This window comes from Cordyceps militaris (assembly GCF_000225605.1).
Source record: "Cordyceps militaris CM01 unplaced genomic scaffold CCM_S00006, whole genome shotgun sequence".
NCBI classification, from domain to species: Eukaryota; Fungi; Ascomycota; class Sordariomycetes; order Hypocreales; family Cordycipitaceae; genus Cordyceps; species Cordyceps militaris.
In genome coordinates this window covers 395,161-419,640 of record NW_006271974.1, presented here as the reverse complement: position 1 = coordinate 419,640, position 24,480 = coordinate 395,161, and the positions used below count along the sequence as shown (strand labels likewise).

The 24,480-nt window shown below is 52.9% G+C and overlaps 5 protein-coding genes across 5 annotated transcripts; 4 read left to right on the top strand and 1 right to left on the bottom strand.

Moving 5' to 3' along the window:
• Window positions 1–55: 55 nt before the first annotated feature.
• Window positions 56–2,392, top strand: CCM_07422 (Fungal transcriptional regulatory protein; the record flags this gene model as incomplete). The annotated part of the gene is made up of 3 exons (XM_006672563.1): window positions 56–541; window positions 660–1,337; window positions 1,403–2,392. The coding sequence occupies 3 exons, from the start codon at window positions 56–58 to the stop codon at window positions 2,390–2,392; spliced, it is 2,154 nt and encodes a 717-aa protein (XP_006672626.1).
• Window positions 2,393–3,332: 940 nt separating this feature from the next.
• On the top strand, window positions 3,333–11,850 carry CCM_07421 (Mus7/MMS22 conserved region; the record flags this gene model as incomplete). The annotated part of the gene is made up of 5 exons (XM_006672562.1): window positions 3,333–9,853; window positions 9,930–9,944; window positions 10,263–10,368; window positions 10,429–10,851; window positions 10,915–11,850. 5 exons carry the CDS (start codon window positions 3,333–3,335, stop codon window positions 11,848–11,850), a joined length of 8,001 nt encoding a protein of 2,666 aa, XP_006672625.1.
• Window positions 11,851–12,344: 494 nt separating this feature from the next.
• CCM_07420 (uncharacterized protein) lies at window positions 12,345–14,710 on the bottom strand (the record flags this gene model as incomplete). Its single annotated transcript, XM_006672561.1, has 5 exons — window positions 12,345–13,505; window positions 13,575–14,074; window positions 14,196–14,273; window positions 14,318–14,615; window positions 14,666–14,710. The coding sequence occupies 5 exons, from the start codon at window positions 14,708–14,710 to the stop codon at window positions 12,345–12,347; spliced, it is 2,082 nt and encodes a 693-aa protein (XP_006672624.1).
• Window positions 14,711–16,402: 1,692 nt separating this feature from the next.
• Window positions 16,403–17,975, top strand: CCM_07419 (nuclear and cytoplasmic polyadenylated RNA-binding protein pub1; the record flags this gene model as incomplete). Its single annotated transcript, XM_006672560.1, has 5 exons — window positions 16,403–16,720; window positions 16,776–16,871; window positions 16,929–17,576; window positions 17,629–17,737; window positions 17,794–17,975. 5 exons carry the CDS (start codon window positions 16,403–16,405, stop codon window positions 17,973–17,975), a joined length of 1,353 nt encoding a protein of 450 aa, XP_006672623.1.
• Window positions 17,976–20,534: 2,559 nt separating this feature from the next.
• On the top strand, window positions 20,535–23,441 carry CCM_07418 (protein kinase Yak1; the record flags this gene model as incomplete). The annotated part of the gene is made up of 4 exons (XM_006672559.1): window positions 20,535–21,287; window positions 21,347–21,585; window positions 21,632–21,791; window positions 21,843–23,441. 4 exons carry the CDS (start codon window positions 20,535–20,537, stop codon window positions 23,439–23,441), a joined length of 2,751 nt encoding a protein of 916 aa, XP_006672622.1.
• Window positions 23,442–24,480: the final 1,039 nt, after the last annotated feature.

The window sequence follows — 24,480 nt, the reverse complement described above, 5'->3', positions numbered from 1 at the left end:
GGAATATTGACCGAAATTGTTTCTATTGTGGCATTGATACGATCTATAGGGCAACATGGGGCGGCAGCCAAGACAGCGGCCCATTTCCTGCAAGCTGTGCAGGCAGCGCAAGCTGCGGTGTAGCCGCGTCTTCCCTTGTTCTAATTGTACATGTCGTGGGCTCATCTGCGAACATGATGGGCCTGTAACGGCTCATTCATCCGCGGCAAGACCAGATCTCGCGGCTAACTCTAGTGCAAATTCTGCCATTACTGTACCCGATCAGGATGATGCGGACTTGCGAATGATCGGAGGCGAACAGTCGGTTGCGCCAAAAGATGTCCCGAATGCCGAGTTGCTGGTACGCCTTGAGAAGCTCGAGGCGCTCATTGCTGCCCAAAACAGAGAAGGCATGTTGAGTAAACCAGAGCCCACGGCTTGTATGGAAGCGCCGTCGCCGAACCAACCCTCCGCTGTGGCGTCACCAATGTCACCACAACTTCAAAAGTTGACCGATGATGCACTGTGGCTTGAGAGGTCATTTACAGGCCAACCAATGCTGGTATGTTTGAGTTTTAACAAGTGTTGCTAGCCTTGACTTGCATCTGCAAGTGTTAAAATACCACGTCGGACAAACTTTTGCACTGCGGATTACACTAACGAGCCGACGTCTGGAATAGGAACCTGTTTGTGATCCAATATCCTTCCGCACTTGCCCTGTGCGCCGTATCGTCAAGCAGGGTAGCTTCGTACTGCAAAATGATCCTTCTGCACCTTCTTTTGGCTCTGGTGAGGTAACGAGATGTATATGGTTGCCTCGCCGCGATGAAGCCCGCATCATTGTGCACAAGTACCTATCTGATGTTAACCACTTCCATCATGTTGTACATGTACCAACGTTGATGGCCACCATCGAGCAGATCTACGATTGCATTGACAGCAATGCAACATTAGATATTGGTCTCATGACACTACTTCTCAGCATGTGCGCTGCCTCGACTTATACGTGGTCGCCCCAAGACGATGCACGACTTCTCTATGGGACTGTGGCAGAGGCCAGAGGCCAGTCTTTGTGGTGGGTGAAAGCTGCGCTCGATGTTATGGACCATGCGCAGCGCATTGGACATGCGTCTCTGGAGTGCATTTATGGCATGATCATTCTTTTTTATGTTTTTTGCAATATTGAAGGCCTTTCGCCCCGCGCAAGAAGCCTCAACGCCCGCTCCATCAGCATGGCCAGAGAACTGTCGCTACACCGGGTAGATGCCCCGGGCAACCATGAAATCCCCAACATGGGCAGCCTCCGAATGGAGATGTACAGAAGAACGTGGTGGTTTCTCGTCGCCACAGACTGGTGTGTATTTATCGCAGTCTTGCCTTACCCTCGGTCAAGCAGCTAACATCCTATAGGATGGTTACGCAGTTTGCCTTTCCTCAAGAAGGGTCATTTACTATTCATCCACTCCACATGATGGTGCGAAAGCCATCCAATGTGAATGATGCCGATATTGTCGACAGCCAGCCTGTCATCGGACGCCCATTGACAGAACCAACCGATGCATCTGCTTTGATCTACCGTATTCGTCTGGCGGAACTTTGCCAGAATATGATTGATAAAGACCGCGCATATGCTTTCCAGGCACAACCAGCTGATCATAAATTTGTCATGGAGATGGACGCCAAATTCAGAGTGTATTTGCGAGAGTTGCCGGATTTCTTCTCCATGGACAGCACAAACATGCACTCTCTCTCGCCATCGGATCCACGCCGTGATCCAAAAATCACGATTCAGCGCTACACGCTGAATCTACTAATATATCGGCACCTCTGCAAACTTCATTTGCCATTCCTTGCAAGGGGCTCTGTGGAGCAAGCATACGCATACTCGTACGAGGCTTGCATGGCAGCTGCCAGAATGATTATTCAGACCGAGAAGCACTTGAAACTCGAGGACCTACCGTTTTCCAGCACAAGGTTGCGCTCTGTTATCATTCTTCGGAGCGTGTTCCTCGCCAGTATAGCGCTTGTTCTCAATGCCTGTATTGGTAGACAGACAGAAGATACACCTGCGAACGACTCACATCTTGTCGAGGCTTGGCGTATCATGGACGATGCTAAAGATCAATCACCCATAGGATCCAAGCTTCTTGATTTGTCCATTCAGGTCTTGAAGCGACACACCCCAAATCACCCAGCTCTCAAAATGTTCACAGCGCTACCCGTAATGATGCCAATGACACCCGACTCGGCAGGACGGGAGGAACAGCGCCGGAATATGCCATTTCAAGGTTTTGTTCCCGAGCCAGAGGCATCATATATGGATCAGCAATGGCAGGCGCTGGAGGGTCGGATGGACCTCAACACCATTGATTTTGATAAGCTGTTCTATGGGCTGGAGGCACCCTTCATTTGAGCTGACGAAGACGTTGCATGGTGTAGGAAGACGGCACAATCTGGAGTTGGGTACAATTACGGGACAAATGGGCGATACCACATGTAAACTAGTCTCAGGGGGTCAAGGAGTCCAGGCGTAATGCCATTTAATCGTTGTAGTAATGCATTGCAGTTTGTACTGGCTCTATCATGGATGAACAGGCATGTTCTATGGTTTTGCATGAAAAGTAAGACAATTGTGTCATTGGACTCGGGTTGAGCAGACGCCTGCATCACCCAGCTATTTATGATGTAGGCTTCACGACTCTGATATTGGGGTCCGTAGCTTTAGCATTAGCTCTGGACAAGACGTGTTAGAGTGTGTGCGTGTGTGTAAGTCGCGATATCAAATTGCTTACACTTTCGAGGTGTCGAATCTCTCTGGATTCTGTATGCTCTCTGGTAACTCCTTCGGCGCCAGCATAGGCTGGAAGGTGTAAAAGCCTGTATATGCAGTTTAGAAATGTCAACTCGTTGGATGACGCCGCGAGACGCACCGCCAGCAACGCCACAGAAGACTGCAAATGCCAACGGCAGAGCTCTTTCCAAAGCGCCACCCATTATAGCCCCAAGTTCAACAATATTGTCGACGTAGGAACTCGGCCAAAAGGGAGATGGAATTGAGTGGTGAGAGGTACAGGGTGGGCGAAAACGGCGCTCAACAGAGAGCGGCCAGCCCCACCGAGAGTACCTAGGTACCTACCTAGGTACTAGGTACCTGACCACAGAGCGCCGGACGCGTCCTACGAATTGGCGGCGCGTCTTTCTGGTCCGCCAAATTTACAGTCTGTTTGGAAACGAACACTAACTCACCAGACATTTTTCAGCTTTCTTACTCTGGAAGATGCATTGGAAATCTCTTATCTCGAACCTTCAACTCTAATTTGACGGCAATTTATAATGTCGGACTCTAATCGACCATGGCCGACTGGAAATTATTGGGGGAAGTGCCAGACTCCGAAGACGAAGATGCGTTTGACAGCCTGGAAGTGGCGACAACCCTCAATTCGACGACCACGCATGTAGGCGAACTTCCAGCGACGGATCCCTACGATATTTGGGAATTTCCTGGATCCCAACATGTAACGGAAACTACACACCGTCCCCCGAGCAAGAACGCGCTCGATTTGACCACTACGCCTGTCAGGGAAACCCTAACGACGAACCCCGACAACGTGTGGGTATTCCATGGCTCCCAACATGCAAACGAAAATGTACACCATATTCCGAGCCCGAGCGACTCCCTCAGCTCGTCACCTCTGTCGTCCGTGCAGAGCATGGACGGGCTTACAGAGCTTGATGGCATGTTCCTGGACGACGATGGAATGAGCAGTTTCCAAGAAGATCCGAACGGAAGAGCGAGCAGCGGCGGAGGCTCACGATTTACAGACCGAGTACCGCCAAAATTGGAAGGCATTCACGACGGTGTCATCTCCAGTCAAGCCCTCCTCCAAGACGTTGTTTTGCCCAGCCAGGATCTGGGTCTTCAAGAAACCAGGGATGACCTGCGTCGGGAAGCTGTGCGACTGGAACGCTCACTACGACCACGAAAGCCTATCCAAGAACACCCATATCTTCTGGAGAATGCAATGTACAGCAGCCTTATCCGACAACACGGCATGCGTCCTGTTCAGATTGCCGCGGCTCCTGCGAAAGTCATGCAAGGCAAAAATATTCAGGACGGCGAGTTTCAGGACGACAGCCAGGAAACCTCGCTTCCAGATGTGAATAACTCGAGCCAACTGTTGAGCGATGACACCATGCACGGAAGCAGAGGTCTCGGCCAATACGACTTCCCTTCCTCCTCTCCACCCAGGACATCGCCCTGGATCAGCCATAGACGGTCTAGCATCCATGAGAGCTCGCAAGGTGACACGGATAATACTAGTGTTACCGATCAAGATTTGCCCACGCTCCAAGACCTCCTGTCTAAACCCGAACTAAAGGTCCCAACTTCCGCAAAACGTCTCAGTGCCACTCTTGCCTCATCTGCTCGAAAGCGGAGGAGGCACGATATCGTCGACAGTGACCCACTGGATGCTACTACCAGTGGCCGGGATGCTCAGGTGTACTCTACCCACCGTTTAGCGGCTGGACCGCTGCCGCCTATCCCACGCCTCCAGCCAAATGCGAGATGCTCTGTCGAGGTTTCCCCCACCAAAACTGTTTTGACGATAGATAATAGCTCGTCCTCGGAAGATGAGGGAAACGACGGCGAATCATTACGAGACCAACTTGTCAATTTATCAGATGGGCCTACCACTGAAGAACTGGTCTACAAAAAGCGCATACGTGGAGTTCTACCAGCCTCATGGCTTCGATTGGACCAAAAAGCAAGCAGAGATGAAGCTCAAAAGTATCTCCACGGTCGTCAGAGAAATCGTACTCCGGAGCAGGAGGTACGCCGCGGTTTAGCACAGAGAAGGACGATGAGCAATGCCGCTGCATCTGTGGACCCTTTATGGGGTTTGGATGAATCAGAAGACGACGAAATGACAACCCGCCCTGCTACGACTGATGATAAGCACCAAAACCAATCCCGAATTGTTTTGATGCCTGAAGAAATTCCAGCGCAAGCAAATGCCGACATATCCAACCAAGGTTCTATCATAGAGCATGATGCCATCGATACTATGTTCAGTGGACCAACACGACGGCGCGCCTCCAGCAATGCAAAGCGACGTCCCAAGGCCAGAAATCCCCCTAAAATTGGCACGAGCGCAAACATGAGGCAACAAACAATTGGAGCGTCGCTAATTCGGGCTCGATCGAAACCTGGGCAACACCACAAGCAAAAGTTAGATCGATCCGGATCAGAGAGACGATCTGCTTCCCAGCTGGCGCCTAGACCGCTGAGTATTCTCGATGTCATCAAGCCTGATGCGCCCCGGTTTCTGAGAATTGCAGCACGGACAGCAAAGGAGAGAGCCAATCAAGGGCGTTGCAGCCCCTTGAAGAAGATAGTACGCCTCGCGTCGAGAGTTGACAACCTTGATGCAGCCGCCTCGCTCAATCGATGGAAGTCTGGATCCATTTCACAAAGCGAAGACGTGTCAGAAGCTAGAAAAGAGAAGCAGAAGCAGAAGCAGGCTCCTAGGAGACCCCTCGCTGAGCGAGTTGGTATTCGACCGACTGCAACGCTCAGCCCCCCGAGATCAACCAAAGTGGCAGCAAGCAGATCACGAAGATTTGTAAAGCAGACTAGCAATGGGGGATCCCCTCGCTATCTACCGTCAAGCAAGGCACTGGACATTCCGACTCTTGCAAATACTGCAAGCGTTGAGAACAATGCCAATGTACTGCCTCCACCAGAACCTCCACAGTCGGCAAGATGCGGCAAGAAAGCCTCAACGGACATCTCGCGCCCCTCACGTCCTGCAATAATGGAAGTGGAAGAGGTCAAAAAAGTCGCACCGCTCATGTTTCATCGGGAAAAGAAGTCGCGGGACAGCATCTACCGCAAAAATAACCGAGACTCCTCTGTTGATGCGTCAGATATGCGCTCCGAAATGAGCACCAATAGGCTTTCGGCTGCAAGTCTATCGGGGATTACTCAGGAACAGCCTGTGGGGGAGAGCCAGTCACAAAAGCAAGCAAAGCGTCGAGCCCGAACCAAAAAAAGAAAAATTCCTAGGCGCGTCGATGTTGATGCACCGCAATTCAGCCACGCAGCAGATCCGCCACCAACCTCATATACTGCCGAAATAGAGCTAGCCCGATCGCAAACAGCCAATGAAGGAGCCAAGCTCGCTGGACTCGGCCCATACGGTACAGAGTATACGACACATTTCGAAATCTTTCCACTGGACCCAGGAGTATACTTTCACAAATCAACCCTGCTCGGTAGTGGAATTCTTGAGGACTGCCGAGACTGCACAAAGAGGCATATACTGCTAAGCTCGCGGCCGCGTGTCACTTTCAAATTTGGTACCTATGCTTGCCGATGGGACTGCTGGAATGCCCAAACATCCTCTGAATTGGGCATTGTGCTCGACTTGATTGCAGACGAACTTGAAAAAGTCGGAGGAGTAACTATCGCTGACGAAGCCACTGTTCTCGAAGCATCGAGGTTCATATCGACTTATGCAAGGACGGCGCTGAGCTTCGAGAACGAGTCAGCCTTCAAGCCGTTCATTACGAGAGTGCTTGATGTAGTCAAAAGCTTTCACACTCGCTTCTCCGGTCTCGTTTCTAGAAAATCGATGTCAAACAGAGGCTTCCAAACTGCAACAAGAGTGTGTGACAGTTTACTCATTCTTGTACTGGTGACTCACTTGGTTTGCGCACAGCATGATGACTTGATGACGGAAAAGTTCCAAGTGGAAGACCTCCTGCAAAGTTTGGCTGCAACATCAATGTCAAATCTGCTGCTTATGGGCGTAAATCAGGTCCAAAAGTCTTACATGCGACTTCGAGAAACTGCATCACACGAGCAAGGTCTGCGAGAAGACCAACCAGTCATTCACTCCTGGGCACTTGTGATGCAGATCCTAGAAATGAGTCAAATTCCGCGTGGCTCATTCTGGGATGTGCTGAAGCAGACCATTGCAACCAACGCCGATATCTCTGTAGCTCAAGCACAGACTTATGAACGAGTCTGGGAAATCATGTTTACTATGTTGCCGCTTTGTGAATTTAACGCTTACGGTATACTGATGCCCGGGAAGCGATTTCAAGCGATGAACGATGGATGGATGATTGTGCAACAGCTGCTTCGACAAGTCTTCACAGTGTACCAAGAAAACTCGCGGCAAGCTCCCAGTTTCAATAATTACTGCCGGGCACTGATGAGCAGATGTCACTATCTCGTACAGCAATGGGGGTGGCGGCGAAGCGGAAGCATTGTCGGTGCGATTTTTGACTTTTTTGGCTCTCAAAATCTGGAGCACCTACGCAATGAGGAAGTCAGCGCCTCTCCAAGATTCTTGGAGTGTCTTGCGGGAGACCCGTCTCTGGCGATTGAACTAGGGGACCCTTGCTTCCACGTCTTTCTCAAATTCCTCGCACTTAGCATACAGAAGCTTCGGGGTGCTGGTGCTATAGGGGATGTTCGCAACCTCGTTGCCCGCATACTTCCCAACCACAATCGACAACTCTTGAAAGAGCAGACAGTGCACGAGCGAGATCTGGCAGCCCTCAGAAATCATCATGATCTTCTGGCAACCCTTTACTGGGCTGCTCCGCCAGACTTGCGACGCTCGCCGGTGCTGATCGAGCAACTTGTGGCACCAGAGACCTCACACAAGGAAGCAATCTTGATCAATATTCGCTGCTGGAACCAACTTGCTCGCTTCGTCGTAGCGAAGGGTGAGGCGCCAACAGCCTTTAAATTGTTCAACTTTTGGCGCCAGGGATTGTTCCAGAAGATGGTTCAACAGTTTGATTCTGCAGCTGCGGATATTCAACAGCAGCTCCTCGCACTACCAATTGATGTACGGGCCACTGTCAGTGAAGACATGATCAGTTCTATGATTTCGATCAACAAGACAGCTGTCGGCGATGTGCTACAGGCTAGCATTGCTGCTTCATTGGACGTTATGAACCATGCTGCCGATCTGGAAGCTGCGACTTTTTGTCTGAATACTCTGCAGCTCCAACACGTCTACAAACACAGCAGCATCTCGCCGCCCGAACTCAACTGGAACATATTACGAGGAGCTATCTCTACTCTCGACTCATTTATGGGCTATATTGCAAAGTTCAAAGAGAACGAAGAAAGCCAACAGCGGGAGAGTCAAATTCTCGATTCTGCTCGTGCAGATGACGCTCTTCTGTTACTGGATCACGACATTTCAAAGTCTTATTTTTCCATGGTGCGATGCATGTTATCCCAGAAACCACCAAACCAGAGCCCTACATCATCTTTCACCTTTGCAGACATTGAGCAAGGCGTTGCTGTTTCAGTTCGACTTGCGACCTGTTTCATTAACGGCGGGCTAATCAAGCCGCTTGATCTCTTCCAGCGTGGGAAATATGGGCTGTTTGATGGCCTGATTCATAAGCTGGACTTCGAGCAAAGACAGTACCTCGTGTTGGTCGTGACCACACTACTGAAGGCTGGCATTGATGACTTTACAGATGTAAGGTTCACTCTGTGTGAGCTCTGGTTGCTCGTGCTCGTCATGCCCAGCCGCTACCTGAAATATGAGCATCTACTAGCCGATGCGTTGCGTCAACGTGGCGAATATTTTCTCCCATCTACTGACACTGGACTCATGAGCTCGCCGAACTACGAATGCAACGGCACCCTGTTTGAATTTGCGATATCTGCCATGCGCAACTCTGTTCTTAAAGCCGGTCCAAATGTGAAACAGGACTTGGTTGCGATGCATTCGAATGCTCTCAAACTGGTTATGGAACAGATGAAGGAAGATTTAAAAGCAACGTCTTCTCAACCGGTTACTCATGTCGCCTACGTCGCGTTTGCTCGGCGTATCATCTCTCTCATCCGTACTCACGGTTCCTGCACCCTCGACAACTTCTACTACCAAATCAGCAAAGACTATACCCCGTCCGATGAAGACCCTCACCTGCAAATTGCGACCATGGAATCGTATGGCTTGCGGTTGCGTGAAGGTGATACGAAGGTGGTTCAGCAAGTTTTCTTCTTCTTGTTCAACCATTTCAAGATGGCTTTGATATCTGACAACCTCGAAGAGGAGAAGAATATGCTACAGAAAGGAATGGGACGCAATCGAGAGATAACACAATTCATTGTGGGTAAGATGCTCCCCGCGACAATCGAAGCCGCTGCTTCCAAGGCTGTCGCCTACCCTCTCTTGGACCTATACGTGTGGGCGGTCGCAAGTAGGCTCAGACACTATACGACGACATATCACCTGGGTGACGGCGATCTTCCCGGAGTAAAGGCTGTCTTGCAAGCGATTTTAAAAGGTATTAGTGAATGGATTGCAGAGCCGGCACCGCCCACAGCTGTGAGACTACACACTCTACGGACCTCCATCGCCGGGATGAATCTACTCTGGCCTTCTATCTACGAGTATTCATTGAATCAGGATGCATCGCCTGCGCGGTGGGTCGAAATTATCAAGCTCGTCAAGACGCTTAACAGATACATCATCGCCAGCCAAGACACCCTGTCTCAAGCTCGATTATGCAGCTCCCAGATGCGATTCGACGAGATTCTCGCCGCAGTATCATTCGACGAGATTCTCGCCGCAGTATCATTCGACAGTGCACCGATTCAAAGCATGGCAGACGAGGACGTTCGCGGGTTCGCTGACAACATCAAGCAAGACGTTGATCGCCATTGGTTCGTGGTAGACGGGCGCATCTCTATTCAGGCGCCAGGGAAGCCACGAGGTGGCAGCACCCTGCAGGGCGTTGTGCAGGCTAGATGGGACGCTTCCACGCTCATCGCAGGCACCACAGCGCAGCTCACTGAGTGGCTACGCTGGAAGGAAAAGATGGATGGGGGAAAGTATGCGGTAGCAAGGCAATGGCCTGACATGTTGATGTTTTAAAATTGCATTTGTGATGGTGTTGGGCGTTATTAGTGGCATTTTACAAAGGTGTGTTGGGTGTTGGAATAGCACTGATAGTTTTGATAGAATTTTGACCCACGAGTATATTTATATCACAAGCTTGGCTGAGTTTTCGTTGCGCAGGGTGTACCCTGTTCAAATGCTATATTTGCATTATCTGTTACGCCGTGCCCCTTTACACAGCTCGGTGACTTGCACGCACGACCAGGAACCCAGGAATCCGACGCGTTGCACCGCGACTTGCACTTGAACTTAATTGGGCCCGTTTGAACCACCACCACGTCAACCTAAGCAACGTGGCCAGCATTTGCAGAGCTGCAGACAAGCTACAAATACTCTGCGAAGCATGGAATCAACTTTCACACTACCGGAAGAGTCGATATTAAACCCCTTGTTCCAACAATTCCCGTGCCGCGAGCACCAAATACGGTCTCTGGCTAGCTTGCTCAGTGTAGGTAGCCCGCAGCTTTGCGCCAGACCATTCTGCTGACGAAAATCCCATCACACGCAGCCCGGTGCGATCTCCTGCCGCAATCTCGTCGTCCATGGTGCCGAGGCGACAGGCAAGTCCAGCGTCACCGCCGCCCTTCTCGACCGACTCTGCGAAGAACCGAAGCCAGGCCTCGACAATGATGCGCCGCGAGCCCGCCTCCTCCACCACGCCCGCGTCGACGCCGCACAGTGCATTACGGTGCGGCACCTCTACGAGCGCATCGTGGGTACCGTGGCGGTAGCCCTGCAGGCGTACGACCGCGCGCCGAAGCGCTGCGAGACCATGGCACAACTCGCGGTCGCGCTCGGTGAGATGATCGATGCCAGGGCCCGAGACAACGACGACCCGCGATGGCGGTTCGTTCTCCTGCTCTCCTCGATGGATCGACAGCGCGAGGCCCCGGCGACACTGCTCCCCGCGCTGGCCCGACTTTCTGAAATGGTGAGGAGTACCAAGTCTTGCACACAGTACCAATCTGAACGCTGGTTAAAACATAAACGCTAGATACCATGCCTCACCTGCGTCATCATAGTCACGTCGCCGCCGGCTGGCTTCTTGCGCTCACCCGGCTCGGCCAGTCTACACTTTCCGCCCTATACGAAGCAAGAATACGTGCGCATCCTTGCGCTCTCGCCGCCCCCGCCCGTCCAGGGCACGACGCAGCAGGAGACGAGCGACCTGTGGGCGCGCTTCTGCGCGACCGTGCACGACGCCCTGATCCGCGCGGCATCGAGGACGCTGCCGTCGTTCAAGGACTGCTGCCACGCGCTATGGCCCCGGTTCACCGCCCCGATTGTCGCGCAAACTCACGCGCCTAAGGAGTTTTCCAAGCTGCTGGTGGCCGCGCGCGTGCACTTTCAGGACGAGTCCCTGCTCAACCCCAGCATCATCGCCGTGCGACCCAGCGCCGCGACCGCCGCCGCCGGGTCCGTAGCCACCAAGGCCAAGCCCGGCAACGTGGCGGAGCTGACGTCCCTGCTGCCCACCATTGCGCGCCTACTCCTCCTCGCCGCCTATCTGGCCTCGCACAACCCAGCTAAGCACGACCTCGTCCTCTTTTCCACCTTTCACCACGGGCGGAAGCGGCGGCGGGGCGGCGGCGGTACATTCTCGCGCGGCGGACCTGGTCGCGGCAAGCACCGCAAGATTGCGCGCAAGCTCCTTGGCTCGCACGCCTTTGTGCTGGAGCGCATGATGGCCATTTTTGAGGCGGCACGCGCTGAGTGGATTGACGACGGGCGGCCCGTGGGCGCCGCGGGTGTCGACGGCGACGTGGGCATGGCACTCGCAACGCTCGTCAGTCTCCGGCTACTGGTGCGTGTGGGCGCAGGCGACATGATGGACCGCTCGGGCAAGTGGAGGATCAACGTGGGGTGGGAAGCTGTCCGTGGCATAGGCCGGAGCATTGGCGTCGAAGTCGAAGAGTGGTTGATTGAGTAGGGTTGTAACAAGAAGTACGTGTATATGACAAGACCGCAGCGTGTATCATAATAAACAGCGGCATGTTTTATGATTAAAACAGTCGATGGGGGCAGATGTGGAAGGATCCATGAACTGCATCCTTTCTAATTGGTGTTGTCTATAAAGTATATGGTTCGGAGCCACAAGAGACGTGCACATGTCTAATGACTGCTTTCTATCTGTTCTCTATATTTGAATTTTGATGGCGCGCTCATCGCGCTAACCCAGGCTTTTTGTTGGTGTGAACAAGTACGCTGCAAAGCAGACATGCCTGGGAATCTTTTCAAGAGGGGGTGCATTGTCCTAGCCCATGCCTGTCACGAGTGAATCCCGGAAACAACGCGAGTGGAGGAATACGCAAAGACGAGACTCGGCGGGTAGAAGAATATGTCACAATGGAGCAGCGCAAGCCTGTTGCCTGCCAATGTGTGAAAGTGAAAACCGTCAAAAAAAGTATCACAGCTTTACATTTCTTAGTCATCAGATCTCTTGGAGTCGCCAGCACTTGGGCCAAAATATCCGTAACCTTGAGAAATGGGGTGGGACGGCGCGACGAAGCCGTTTCGGCCGCGGTCCGCAACTTCGTTGATAGGCAGCAGCGGCGTCCCAGCGCGGGACTGCGTCATGGCCTGGGCCTTGCGGTCGGCCTTGTTGCTCTCGCTCGTGCGGTCGTAGAGGTAGAGGCCGAGAATGGTGAGGGCGATGCCGAGACCTTGCAGCGGGCTCATTGGGCTGCGGAACCAGAGGATTGCGAGGACGATGACGAAGACGCGCTTGAGCAGGCTGGCGACGGAGTAGGTGACGGGCGACACCATCGAGAGGAGGACAAAGGCAAGGATGTTCTGGCCAAAATGGAAGACGCCGTTGAAAATGAACTCGACCGTCAGGCGGCCGTGGTCAAAGGCGTTGGGCTTGTTGCTCAGCTCGACCGCGCCGTCTTGGAGAACGTCGCGCAGCAGAGTGACGCCCTCGGCAAAGAACCAGATAGGCAGGGTGAGCAGAAAAGCCAGGCCAGACGAGTAGCAAAGCAGGTTGAGCTTGTCGAGCTTTTTCGAATTGGTACCAACGACGCCGCTCTCGACCTTGGCGGCTTCGTTGAATAACTTTTTGGAGAAGATGTTTTGGGTGACAAAGACAATGGCAGCGAGGAACGCTTGAAGGACACCAAGTAACTGTCCTCCAAAGCCATGCTTTCCAGAGCAGGCTAACATGACACCAAGCGTCAAGGGCACGAGAGACAGGTAGGTCGCCTTGGGATAGCGAATATTGTAAATGAATCGGTAGGCCAGGACTGTGAACAGAGGCGACAGGCCCTTGATTGTGTGCACGAGAGACACGGGGATGCGCGACGTGGCACTCGAGCTCAGCAGATGGCCGATGATCTGAAATGCCGCGAGAGGCAGGGTGGTTATGATAACGTCGCGAGTAGGCGGTCGGATGGGATGTTGGAGAGCGGTAATCTTTTCTCGGAGGATGGGGAAGATGGTGGCGAGCCATGCTATGGTTATGCAAAGCGTCGATACGAACGCGAACTGAACGAGGGTGAGCGTCGCGGGCATGTTGAAGGCGTTGAGGATCGATTTTGAGGAGGTGTTGGTAAGGGCGGACGACATGTACCACGTTATACAGAGGATCTACATGCCAATTAGCACGGGGGCAAGAAGGAAGGCGCGCAACCACGCTGCCTGTTGGAATGACCGTACCACTAGCTTGGGGGATACGGGCGCCTTGAGCGCATCGGCGAGCTCGTGAGCGTTTTGGCTGAGGCTACCGTTCCTGGTGCGAATCGTCCGAAACGCGTCACTGAGGCTCTTTTGACGCGCATGGCCACGAACCAAGCCATTGTGTGTGCTCCAGGCACCGAGGCCGGGCGCCGGGAGGTGGTGACCGTTTTCGCGCTTGGCCGAGGCGCCGCGGTCCGAAAGAGATGCACTCCCGTTGGAGTATCCAGACGGCGACTTGTAGGGGCTTGGGGAGCGCACGCCGTTAAAGGCTTGCGACGTGTCGAGTTCGGGAAACTTTTCCATGGTTGTGCAAGGAGGGGGAGGCGCGCAACGCCAACAATATTCGATCCAGGTTCGGAAAACGTGGGCAGAAGAAGCAAAAGCTGGCGGCGTGTGGGCGTCGTGTTGGTCAGCGTATGGCGTTATCGTCGTCGTCGTCGTCGTCGTCGTCAGGAGAGGGATCGCAGCGGACGGGCCCGCTACAGCAGCACTGAAACGATCGACAGGAGAGCAAGGGACGCAGTAGCGTAGAGTGGAAAGACAGGCGATCAGGGCCGACAAGTCATGGCAGGCGTTGCAAGAGACGTTTAACAATCATACAGAGATAAAGAGAAATGGTGCAAGAAAAGAACGTCGCAATCATGGCAGTGGATAACAGCCAGGAGATTTGAGGTACCTCTGAAAGCGTCCCTAAAAAAAAAAGGTAAGTTGCGCTGACGCACCGAATCGCAAGCTCTGTGTGGTGTGGGTGGGCTTGCGAGCGGCGACAGGCGAGAGGTACCTCGTGTCGAAGCGTGATGGGAGCGCCATCATGGGATGGCTGCCAGTGGCTGTGGCACGATGGACAGCGAGACCGGCTGGTTGCATCGGTGCCGAGTTGGGTACGTTAGCGGAGGCAGCGAGGTACTTGCCCCTCAGTTGAGGATACACTTTTGGGTACTTGAGGGTACTTGGACGAGGCTTGCGTGCGGAGGAGCCTCTGCGGGACTTTGAGTCGCCGCCACACAGCCTTGCGGCGCCCTGGAAGTTAGTTTTTATTAGCAACGCAACGTCAGGTAGTTATCACTGACATACGTCGCGAGACTGCGCGCAAATGGCAGCGAAGAAATCTTCATTGCTATTCAGATCATATCCAAAGGATCACATCCAACAGCCCGGAAGTGATGGGGTGAAAAGTAAGGCCTCACCTCTACCAGCTGGCTCATTGTCAACTTCGCAAATTTGTAGCAGCCAGCGACTTTCACTTCATTCTCTCTCCTCTGGCCCTATGCGAGCAGTGGCTATCTGCGCTGACAAAACCGCCCATGTCTCCGGCTCTGGGTTGAATGAGCATGGCTTGATACGTCTGCGATGCAGGCATTTTTGCGTCACGAATCCAACCCACGGTTGTCGTGTGCTCCCTGTACAGCATCTCACCGCGGAGCTGCAGCATTACACAACAGTGGCACCTGCAAGGGCGCACTCGCCACATGATTAAGCTTCATTTTGAACCAATCGTGGTCAATTTAACAAAAAGTTGTCGCGAAAAAAACCAGAGACTACGCGCCGTCCAAGATCTTTTCAACAGACCACAAGGTGAGGCTTCAGCCAAGGAGGCCATTGCGTGTTGTTGATGTCAAGCGAACTTGAAGTGTGGTGGGCAGTACGAGGGAGCACCCAACAAGGCACACATCAGACGACTGACTACTGATGGGCTGATTCGACATACCTATGCACAATATCGATAGTGAGTATTCCTCATGACATTGGACTGACCTGGTGAGTGAGAAATATAGTCCTTGTGCTAGGGCATGATCTGCATACATAGGTAGCTAGGTAGGTATGTAGTCAGCTATTGTCTGATAGGCCTCCCCAGAATCTGTTTCGACACAAACAGAGTTGCACTGTGGTGTGGCTTCAGCGGCAGCCTTACCAGGAACCAGCCAGCCCCTTGATTTCGGATTCGGCTGACTAAAAACGTGGCTCATCAGCCGCGCACTCGCCACATTCTCAACAGCATCCGCCCATGCAAGGCGACAAGGATTGGACACTCGTAGGCAGTGAACCAAATAGTATCAATGGAGAGAAATTGACCTTGTTCAATCAATGAAAAGGACAAGAAAAAGAAGGCAACACGGGAGACTGGACCAGTAAGAAAGGGAAAAGAGAGCAAGACTGTTTTGAGCATAACTGTTTGACCAGCGGTTAGTTATTTTGTTACTCTCCACATTGGAAATAACACTAGTGTGCCTTTTATTAATTATTCTCCCACTCTGCTGATTCCTACCTCCCATCACATTACCAGTCACCCCAGAAGACATTTGTTTTTTTTTCCTCGAGCAGCGCTGTTTGGTTCGACTTACATACGGATCGGTTGTTTAGATTCTTCGGGATCCTTGCCTGCCTGATTTCCGCTTTCTTCTATCGATCCCTTGCCTCCGGCCTCGAAGTTCTCCTGGCGTCCTTCAGCCGCCTGCTTCACGGCATCACGCACCCCCCGACTTTTCGATTTCCGCACCCCTTTCCTCGGGAATTTCGCCTGCATTACTGCTCGAGACTCTTGCTGCTTCTGCATTTTTCCTTCTTGTGCTAGCGAACTTGACTTCCCTTTGCGTTCCCGCGCCTCTCTCCCCCTGCGTTGGGCATTGATATCTCGTCCTGACGCTGGTCTGCCCCTCCCCCCCGTCACCGATATTTTAATTAGACGCCCAACTCCGTCGGCACTGCACCGTCACACTTCGTCGTTTCAACACCACCGATTCTAGTCCCTTTTTTTCTATCGCGTGCACGACTTCGAATATTTCGACTAATTAATACCCATCGCCAATATGACCGAGACTGTCGCCGCTGCACTTCCAGCCTCGGCGCCTCCGCAAAATGGCTCTGGCAATGCCATGGCCCCTCCTCCTCTGCACATTCCTGCAAACAACAATCCGATTCCGACTGCCATGACCTCTCCCATGGGCGAGAACAGTGGAGTCATGTCGCCCACGAGCCCTGGAGGATTCCGACGATCTGCTCCCGAGCCTAACAAGCGCGCTCTCTACGTCGGTGGTCTTGACCAGCGAGTCACCGAGGACGTCTTGCGCCAGATCTTTGAGACTACTGGCCATGTTCAGAATGTCAAGATAATTCCCGACAAGAATGTAATATATACAAGCTCCCCGGCCCTCACTTGTGTGCTAACTTGCTGACTGACAGGCGAAGGGCTTTAACTACGGATTTGTCGAGTACGATGACCCTGGTGCGGCTGAACGTGCCATGCAGACCCTGAACGGTCGCCGAGTTCACCAGTCGGTATGCAACAGCGAATACAATAAGCCCACGAGACAGCAAGCGTCTAATACTATGTAGGAAATCCGCGTCAACTGGGCCTACCAGTCCAACACCTCTGGCAAGGAAGATACCTCTGGTCACTTCCATATTTTCGTCGGTGATCTTTCCAACGAAGTCAACGACGAAATACTCACGCAGGCATTCTCCGCCTTCGGCTCCGTTTCCGAGGCTCGTGTTATGTGGGACATGAAGACGGGCCGCTCCCGTGGCTATGGGTTCGTCGCTTTCCGTGACCGCCCTGAAGCCGAAAAGGCGCTGAGCTCCATGGACGGCGAGTGGCTTGGCTCTCGTGCCATCCGCTGCAACTGGGCCAACCAAAAGGGCCAACCATCTATGGCTCAACAGCAGGCGATGCAGGCTATGGGCCTCACGCCTACAACCCCTTTCGGTCACCACCAGTTTCCCACCCATGGTGTTGGTAGTTACGACGTCATCCTGGCCCAGACGCCAACCTGGCAGACCACTGTCTATGTTGGCAACCTCACACCCTACACAACCCCCAACGACGTTGTCCCTCTATTCCAGAACTTCGGCTTTGTTGTTGAGTCTCGCTTCCAAGCGGACCGTGGCTTTGCCTTTATCAAAATGGACACTCACGAGAATGCCTCCATGGCGATCTGCCAGATGAACGGATACAATGTGAATGGGCGGCCGCTCAAGTGCAGCGTAAGTCGACGGATACCATGGCCGCCTCGCCAGCTGGCTAATCTGTAACCAGTGGGGCAAGGACAAGACGTCCAACCAAGGATTCGACCCTGCCCAGCCTTACAGCCCTCAGAGCGCCCAAGGCCCTGGCTTTCAGGGCTCATACTATCCTCAATATGGTGGTAAGGCCTTCAAGTTTCAATTTCGTGTTTCGATGCTGATATGATTCGGTCGACAGCCCAGTATGGTGGCCAGCCCGGTAACTATGGGGGTGCCCAGACTAGCTCCCCCGGTGGCTTTGCGGGCTCTTCCATGGGATATAACGCGCCTCAGAGTGCTGGTGGCTATGGTCGCGGCCAGCCTGCCAACGGTGGCCAGTGGACGCAGCCTCCCGGCCAGTTCGCAGGCTACCAGTCCTAGGAGGATGGGTGAAGATGACCTCGAAGATGACTCGTGCGGTAAGCAAAATATCACAATGAGTGCACAAAACATGGGAGTATAGGCTGTGAAGCGGTTTTTTTCTTGTCGTTTTCATTTCTGATATCCTATTTCCTCGCATTTCTGCCCTCGCATTCCTGTAGAGGAAATCATGATGGTTTCTTGGACGTTGAACGCCTGTTTTCGCTCTCCTCTCTTATTTCTTCATACTCATTCAATTTCCTTGCTTCCTTTGGGAAGCTTGAGTGTCTTGGTCCCGTTGGTTTTCTCTCTCGTTTATTTACCTTGCCCCTCTCGTCTTCGTCTTGATGTTCTTTCTTTGCATTGGCTGCAGCGTAACGTATCTTGGCCCCAGTTTCTGATGTCCTTTTTTTCTCTTCAATCTTTTCCGAGCGATTGGGATCAAGATCTGGCAAAAAGTTTCGGTGTTTTGTTTTTTCCCTGTTCACTAGCATCTTTTTATGACACTCCTGGATACCCCTTTACGAAATTTGCATGTCAGATGGGATTTTTACATGGCGCGCTGCGTCAGCCTGCCATGAAGTGAAGAACGCGAGCTTTCCGGTGGTGGTAGCGATGATGGCGGAATTATGCTGTCTCATGAATACATGGGGCGGTTTGTCAAATATTCAAGTGATGGAGCACCGAGTATGGTAGAGTATTACGGCGAAAGCTTGACAAATAAACAGTTATTGAGCAGTATATGCGCACCTTGCGTGCTGCACAGCCAGAGCCAAGACAATCGTTTTGGTAAATTGCACAGTTCTGCTAGTCCTTCTGAAGATGCAGGTAAGAGTCCCTTTAAGAGATGACAGGCGGTGGCTATTATTCATTCTGAGTGGCACTGTCTCAATCACGAGATGGAGCATGACTCTGTGCCCGGCTCTCTCTCCGTCTGCCTGTCTGTCCTTCTACCCCAAAGATTAGTGTGCCGTGCAAAGTGTTATGGCTGAACCATGCAACTGTCACAAACATACACCCTGGGCTGTGTCAACGCCGTGTGGACTGAAGTAACTTTGACCACAGACACAAGCGCCCGCACATACACAGGATACAACGATTCTTGCCACCACTACTTGGAAACCTCTACTACTTGGGAATGCCCTCTCTGCCTGACCGGCGCTGGAGAGACGCAATAAGCATCCAACCTTTGCATGACGGCAGGCGAGAGGTGTGTGACAGCGCCAGTGGTAGGTCATGCAGGAGCCGGGGAGGCTGCGTTCCAAGGCAACGGCTCTGATTTCGAGATGATCATGTGCACGATTGACATTGATATGTTGTTGAGAATGGCTCAGCGAAGGAGAGCCCCTCTTGCTTGGCCCCGCTGTGATTGGGCAGCCATCAGTTGGCCCTGCGAGACCGAGCTTCGACGCCACCACAGTTAATGGCAGGGCATATCATCAGTTTTCCGTGAGTAGGTAGGAGAGTTCACCAACGCTTTGCCAAGCCATACTAATGACCCTTCTTGTTAAAGCTGCCTTGGGTTCAAGGATGTCCGGAAGCACTCATCACTGACCAGCTTGAGCGGTGGGTTTGGTGGCCTTGCTAATGGCCTTGCCCCTCTCTGCCCAAAATGCGCAGTTGGGCCAAGCAATTGGCGGCGCAGGCACGTAGCTGCCCGCTGTAAACGTCGCACAGGACGGGGTCATGTAGTGGCAGGCAACCACTAAACCTGATGCAGGCCACGCAAGAGATATTTGTGGTGCAAGGGTGCGGACAGTCTGCCCAACCCAATTGCGGGTGTAAAAATGGCAGGAAACGGGTAGGCGAAAGAGAATCAAGGAAAAAGACGACAGAGGGAGTAATTGAGTCACGCAGCGGCTGGTGATTCTTCGACTCGAGCAGAAGCTTGTTCATCGGCCTGTCTGAAGGCTCCGTACTAATAGGCCGTAATAAGGCGCCAGAGCCTCTAGCCCGTCTTTTGTCGTGAGTCGCACTCGTGACTGCCATCTACCTCCGTCGACACTGTTGACCGCTGCCAATCGCAAGTACTATGTGGACTAGGTCGGTATGCCAGGCAGTACGTAGCAGCACCGCAACTCACCAACACAACCCCACGCCGCCTTTTGACGCGCGCCATTATACAGCTTTCGCCCCCAGCTTCCTCGACTTGCCGTCTTTCTGTCTCTCCAACCCCATCCTTCCAGGCAGGTCCTTGCCGACGGCTTTGTGTCCTTTTTTCCCCAGCCCGCCCCCCTCTCTTGCTGCTGCTGCTGCTCAAGCACTTTGCAGCGCTTGCGCCATAATACCCTTCCCACAGGCCTTTTTTTCTCTTGCTTTCCCTTTGCTATCCTTTGGGGGGGAAGCCTAGGTAGGTAGCCTGTTACTCGGTGCGTGGCTTTGCTGTCTGGCTGGCTGGGCCGCAGGTCAACACAACCACCGAAACGCCCACACACACATAACCACCGCCAAACCACGCATCATCCATCACCCAATCCCCCAGCAGAGCAGCACTGGAGCGAGCCCGCGAATGCTTCATTGACCGTCGAACCACCCCCCAACCGCTTCCGTCGCCGGCCATTGCGCCCTCGCGCCTGAACAATGGACCCCAACTGGCAGCAGTATCACGACCCGGCCGGGGCTTCCTCGCGCCGTCACAATGGCACAACGCAAATGTCTCCGCCCTCTGCTACCCAACAGCAGCACCCGCCGGCTGCCGCCTACGCTTACGACCAGTATCATCCCGCGGCCGCCGTCCCCCCGGCTGCTGCTGCTGCTCCTGCCGTCCACCACGGAAACCCCGTCGCCGGTCAGCCTCGCGACGGAAACGGCGACGTTGCCATGCGCGACGCCATCGACTCCCATGCCGGCATAAAGTACGCCATGAGGCCACACCACCAGCCGCACATGTCTGGTGGTCGTACCGCCGCCCTACACTCGCCTCATGACCAACCATCGTCGGCCGCTCAGCGCTACTCCCCAATGGAGACGCTCTCACCCACTTCACCGTACGGTACCGCCAAGCAGAGCCAATTTGCTGGCCCGCCATCCCAGACGCACTCTCCCGCGGGCGCCTCTGAATATCCCCAGAGTCCTTACTACGCTGGTCGTCCCCAAAACGCGCAGCTGCCACCCATGTCGCCCTATGGCCCCGGCGCCGCCGATGGTTATCCCTCCGCGACGGTGGCTCATCTCGATGGCACTTTCAACTCCAAGTCGCCACAACGAACCAGTGTCCCGATCGTCAAGCGTGTCCCCGAGTTTCGCAAGTTGCGCGCCGTCTCGGATCTGCAGCCAAAGAACAATCGCCAGCCAGCCTTCCGACGCGCAAATCCCGAAGGCGGCTTTATCAGCGTATGTGTCAGCCTTTGCCTCATTTTCATAGATAATGATTATTCTAAATGTGCTTCTAGCCCCTCCAAGCGCTCACAGCCCATCTCCCTGCGACCTATCGGATCTGCAACCCTAGCTTCAAGTACGAAACGTCACGAAACCCTCGCAGAGTCTTGACCAAGCCTAGCAAGGGCGTAAAAAATGATGGCTATGACAACGAGGACAGCGATTACATTCTATACGTCAATGATATTCTAGGCTCCGAGGAAGCTGGCCACAAGTATGATGACTTCCCTCCCCACCTCTTCGAAATGCACTTGTTCGCATTGCACCTCTTCTAAATGTAACGCCTCTAACCTCTGCAGGAACCGCTACCTCATTCTCGATGTCCTCGGCCAGGGAACGTTTGGACAGGTCGTGAAATGTCAGAATCTCAAGACGCAAGAAGTCGTCGCTGTCAAGGTTATCAAGAACAGAACGGCCTACTTTAACCAGAGTATGATGGAAGTCTCAGTCCTGGACTTGGTATGCCACAATTATATCCTTTCCTAGTTGTGATACTAATTGGCCCCTCAGCTCAACACCAAACTTGACAAAAATGACGATCACCACCTCCTGCGGCTGAAGGATACCTTCATTCATCGTCAACATCTCTGTCTTGTCTTTGAACTGCTTAGTGTCAACTTGTACGAACTCATCAAGCAGAATCAATTCCGTGGCCTCAGCACGACTTTGGTTAGAGTCTTCGCACAACAGCTGCTCAACGGACTTGCCCTACTCAACAAGGCCCGACTTATCCATTGCGACTTGAAGCCCGAAAATATTTTGCTAAAGAATCTGGAGAGCCCAATAATCAAGATTATTGATTTTGGCTCCGCCTGCGATGAACGACAGACTGTCTATACATACATCCAATCGAGGTTTTACCGATGCCCCGAGGTTCTTCTTGGACTACCATACTCATCAGCTATCGACATATGGTCTTTGGGCTGCATTCTGGTGGAACTCTTCCTAGGTCTGCCCTTGTTTCCCGGCTCCTCCGAATACAACCAAGTCTCCCGCATCGTGGAGATGCTTGGAAACCCTCCCGGCTGGATGTTGGAAATGGGTAAACAATCCGGTGACTTCTTTGAGAAGCGCCAGGATGAGTTTGGTCGTCGCACTTACCAGCTGAAGAGTATGGAGCAGTACGCTCGGGAGCGCAACACAAAAGAGCAGCCGAGCAAGAAATACTTCCAAGCTAGCACGCTCCCGGAGATTATTAAATCCTATCCGATGCCGAGAAAGAATATGAAGCAGAGCGAAATCGACCGAGGTGAGATGCACCCTTGCAAACTACTCTACACTGAGCTGACAACAATAGAAATGAATAACCGAATTGCCTTTATCGATTTCGTGCGGGGTCTGCTCAGCATCAATCCCCTCGAGCGATGGTCACCGCAGCAGGCCAAGCTCCATCCGTTTATCACGCAGCAAAAGTACACTGGCCCTTTTGTGCCGCCGATGAATTTGAAGTCTAGTTCTCTGAACAGATCACCAGCGCCAGGGACGCACCAACAGCAACAAGCTGAAGCCCTCAGCAAGCAGCGTGCTCAGGCTGCTCAGGCTCAAGCTCAGGCCACCACCGCCGCGCAAGGACCGGCCTACGCCAATATGCCACCCGGCAATTATGCGCAAGCCAGCCACCAGCAAGCTCCGATATATGGAAACAACCCCATCTATGCACCAGGACCAGCCGCACACGGAAATGTTGCTCCAGCATACGCCCCCCAAGGGTCGCAGTACAACCCGATGGTCATCCAGCAGTCTGCTCAGCCTCAACAGCTGGCTCCAGGACCTTATGGTATTGTTCAGCAGCAAAGTATGTATCCCCAGGGAGGCATGCGAACCAACAGACAGCGCGCCTCGACCATGGAGCAGCAGCAGAGTGGCATCCCTGCTGCTATCCAGCGCGTCGCCAGCCATCTGGACCCCACCCAACCAATTCGATTGCAGCCGAGCCCTGCCTACTATCCCCCACCTGGTGAGATGATGCCCGGCACCGATAATGCCCCCCGAAGTGGACGCCGCGGCAGTCGTGCACAGCAGGGGCGAAGCAATCGTGACTTTATCCGCAATCTGGAAGAGAGAACCCTCGAAGAAGGCTACACCGGTGGCCAGAACCCATGGCATTGAAATCGACGTTGAGGATAGAACAAGGGCATTATCCATATCTTTGAACCAAGACAAAATCGTACCTGGAACGACCTCGGATACCAAACCTTTGGATACAAGATGGGCATGATCCCAGATTTCCCCACTTGAACTTGCCCAAGATTACGCTGCGAGAAGATTCTGTGACAAGGGTATGGCAGGCGAGTCTCCAGTAAGATGACGAGGCATGAAACTCTTCGACCGCACAGACGAAATCCCAGACCTCTGTATGTCCGGCGATAATATGTTGATGTGTGGCGAGCCTGGAGACTGCGATGTTCATTCTATTCGTGACTCCTCCGTCTTATTTGCTGTTCAGTCGATATGGATGGACGGCCATGATTAGCACGACCATACCCCGCCTAGTGATGGCGATACGTGAGGGTTTACTTCTGTCTGCGTGATTCTGCTATCGAATCTGCATGTTTCTTTGTGTCCTTTCCCCGCGGATATGCTTTTTATGTGGAAACTTTTCAAATAGTTATGTGGTTAAAAACTGTTATGGAATATTATTTTGGTTCATGCTGGGCGGTTGGGGATCAGCAATATGATCAAGAGACAGGTTCAGGACGGGATTCAATACGGGCTCAAGACGGGGGATGAAACCCTTGTTTTCCTTTCAGATGGGGCTCAACTTCATTTTCTTTTGTATTTCTATCGAGCAAAACATGCCGATGATAGGCTCTCACAGCGTATAGCATACTTTCGTCGCAATCGGAGAGAATAACACGCTTCAAACGCCTTTCGTGACTGTTGATTACATGTGCTGGGTGTAGATGTAAACAGCATGGCACTATGTGCCTGGGTGTCCAACGGCTCTATCTCCGTTTCTTGATCGGCTCTGTCAGGATCTTGCTATGCCAGTCTTCTTCCTTCTTTTCTATAATCACAACGCCAGTGTCCCATGAATGTGTCCAGAAAGCCAAGTACCTTGCGCCAATAACATAACAAGCAACTCCCACAAATTCTTACCCCCGATAATATCAACCAAGCAGCACACAAAACGCCCAGCGCATCTTAT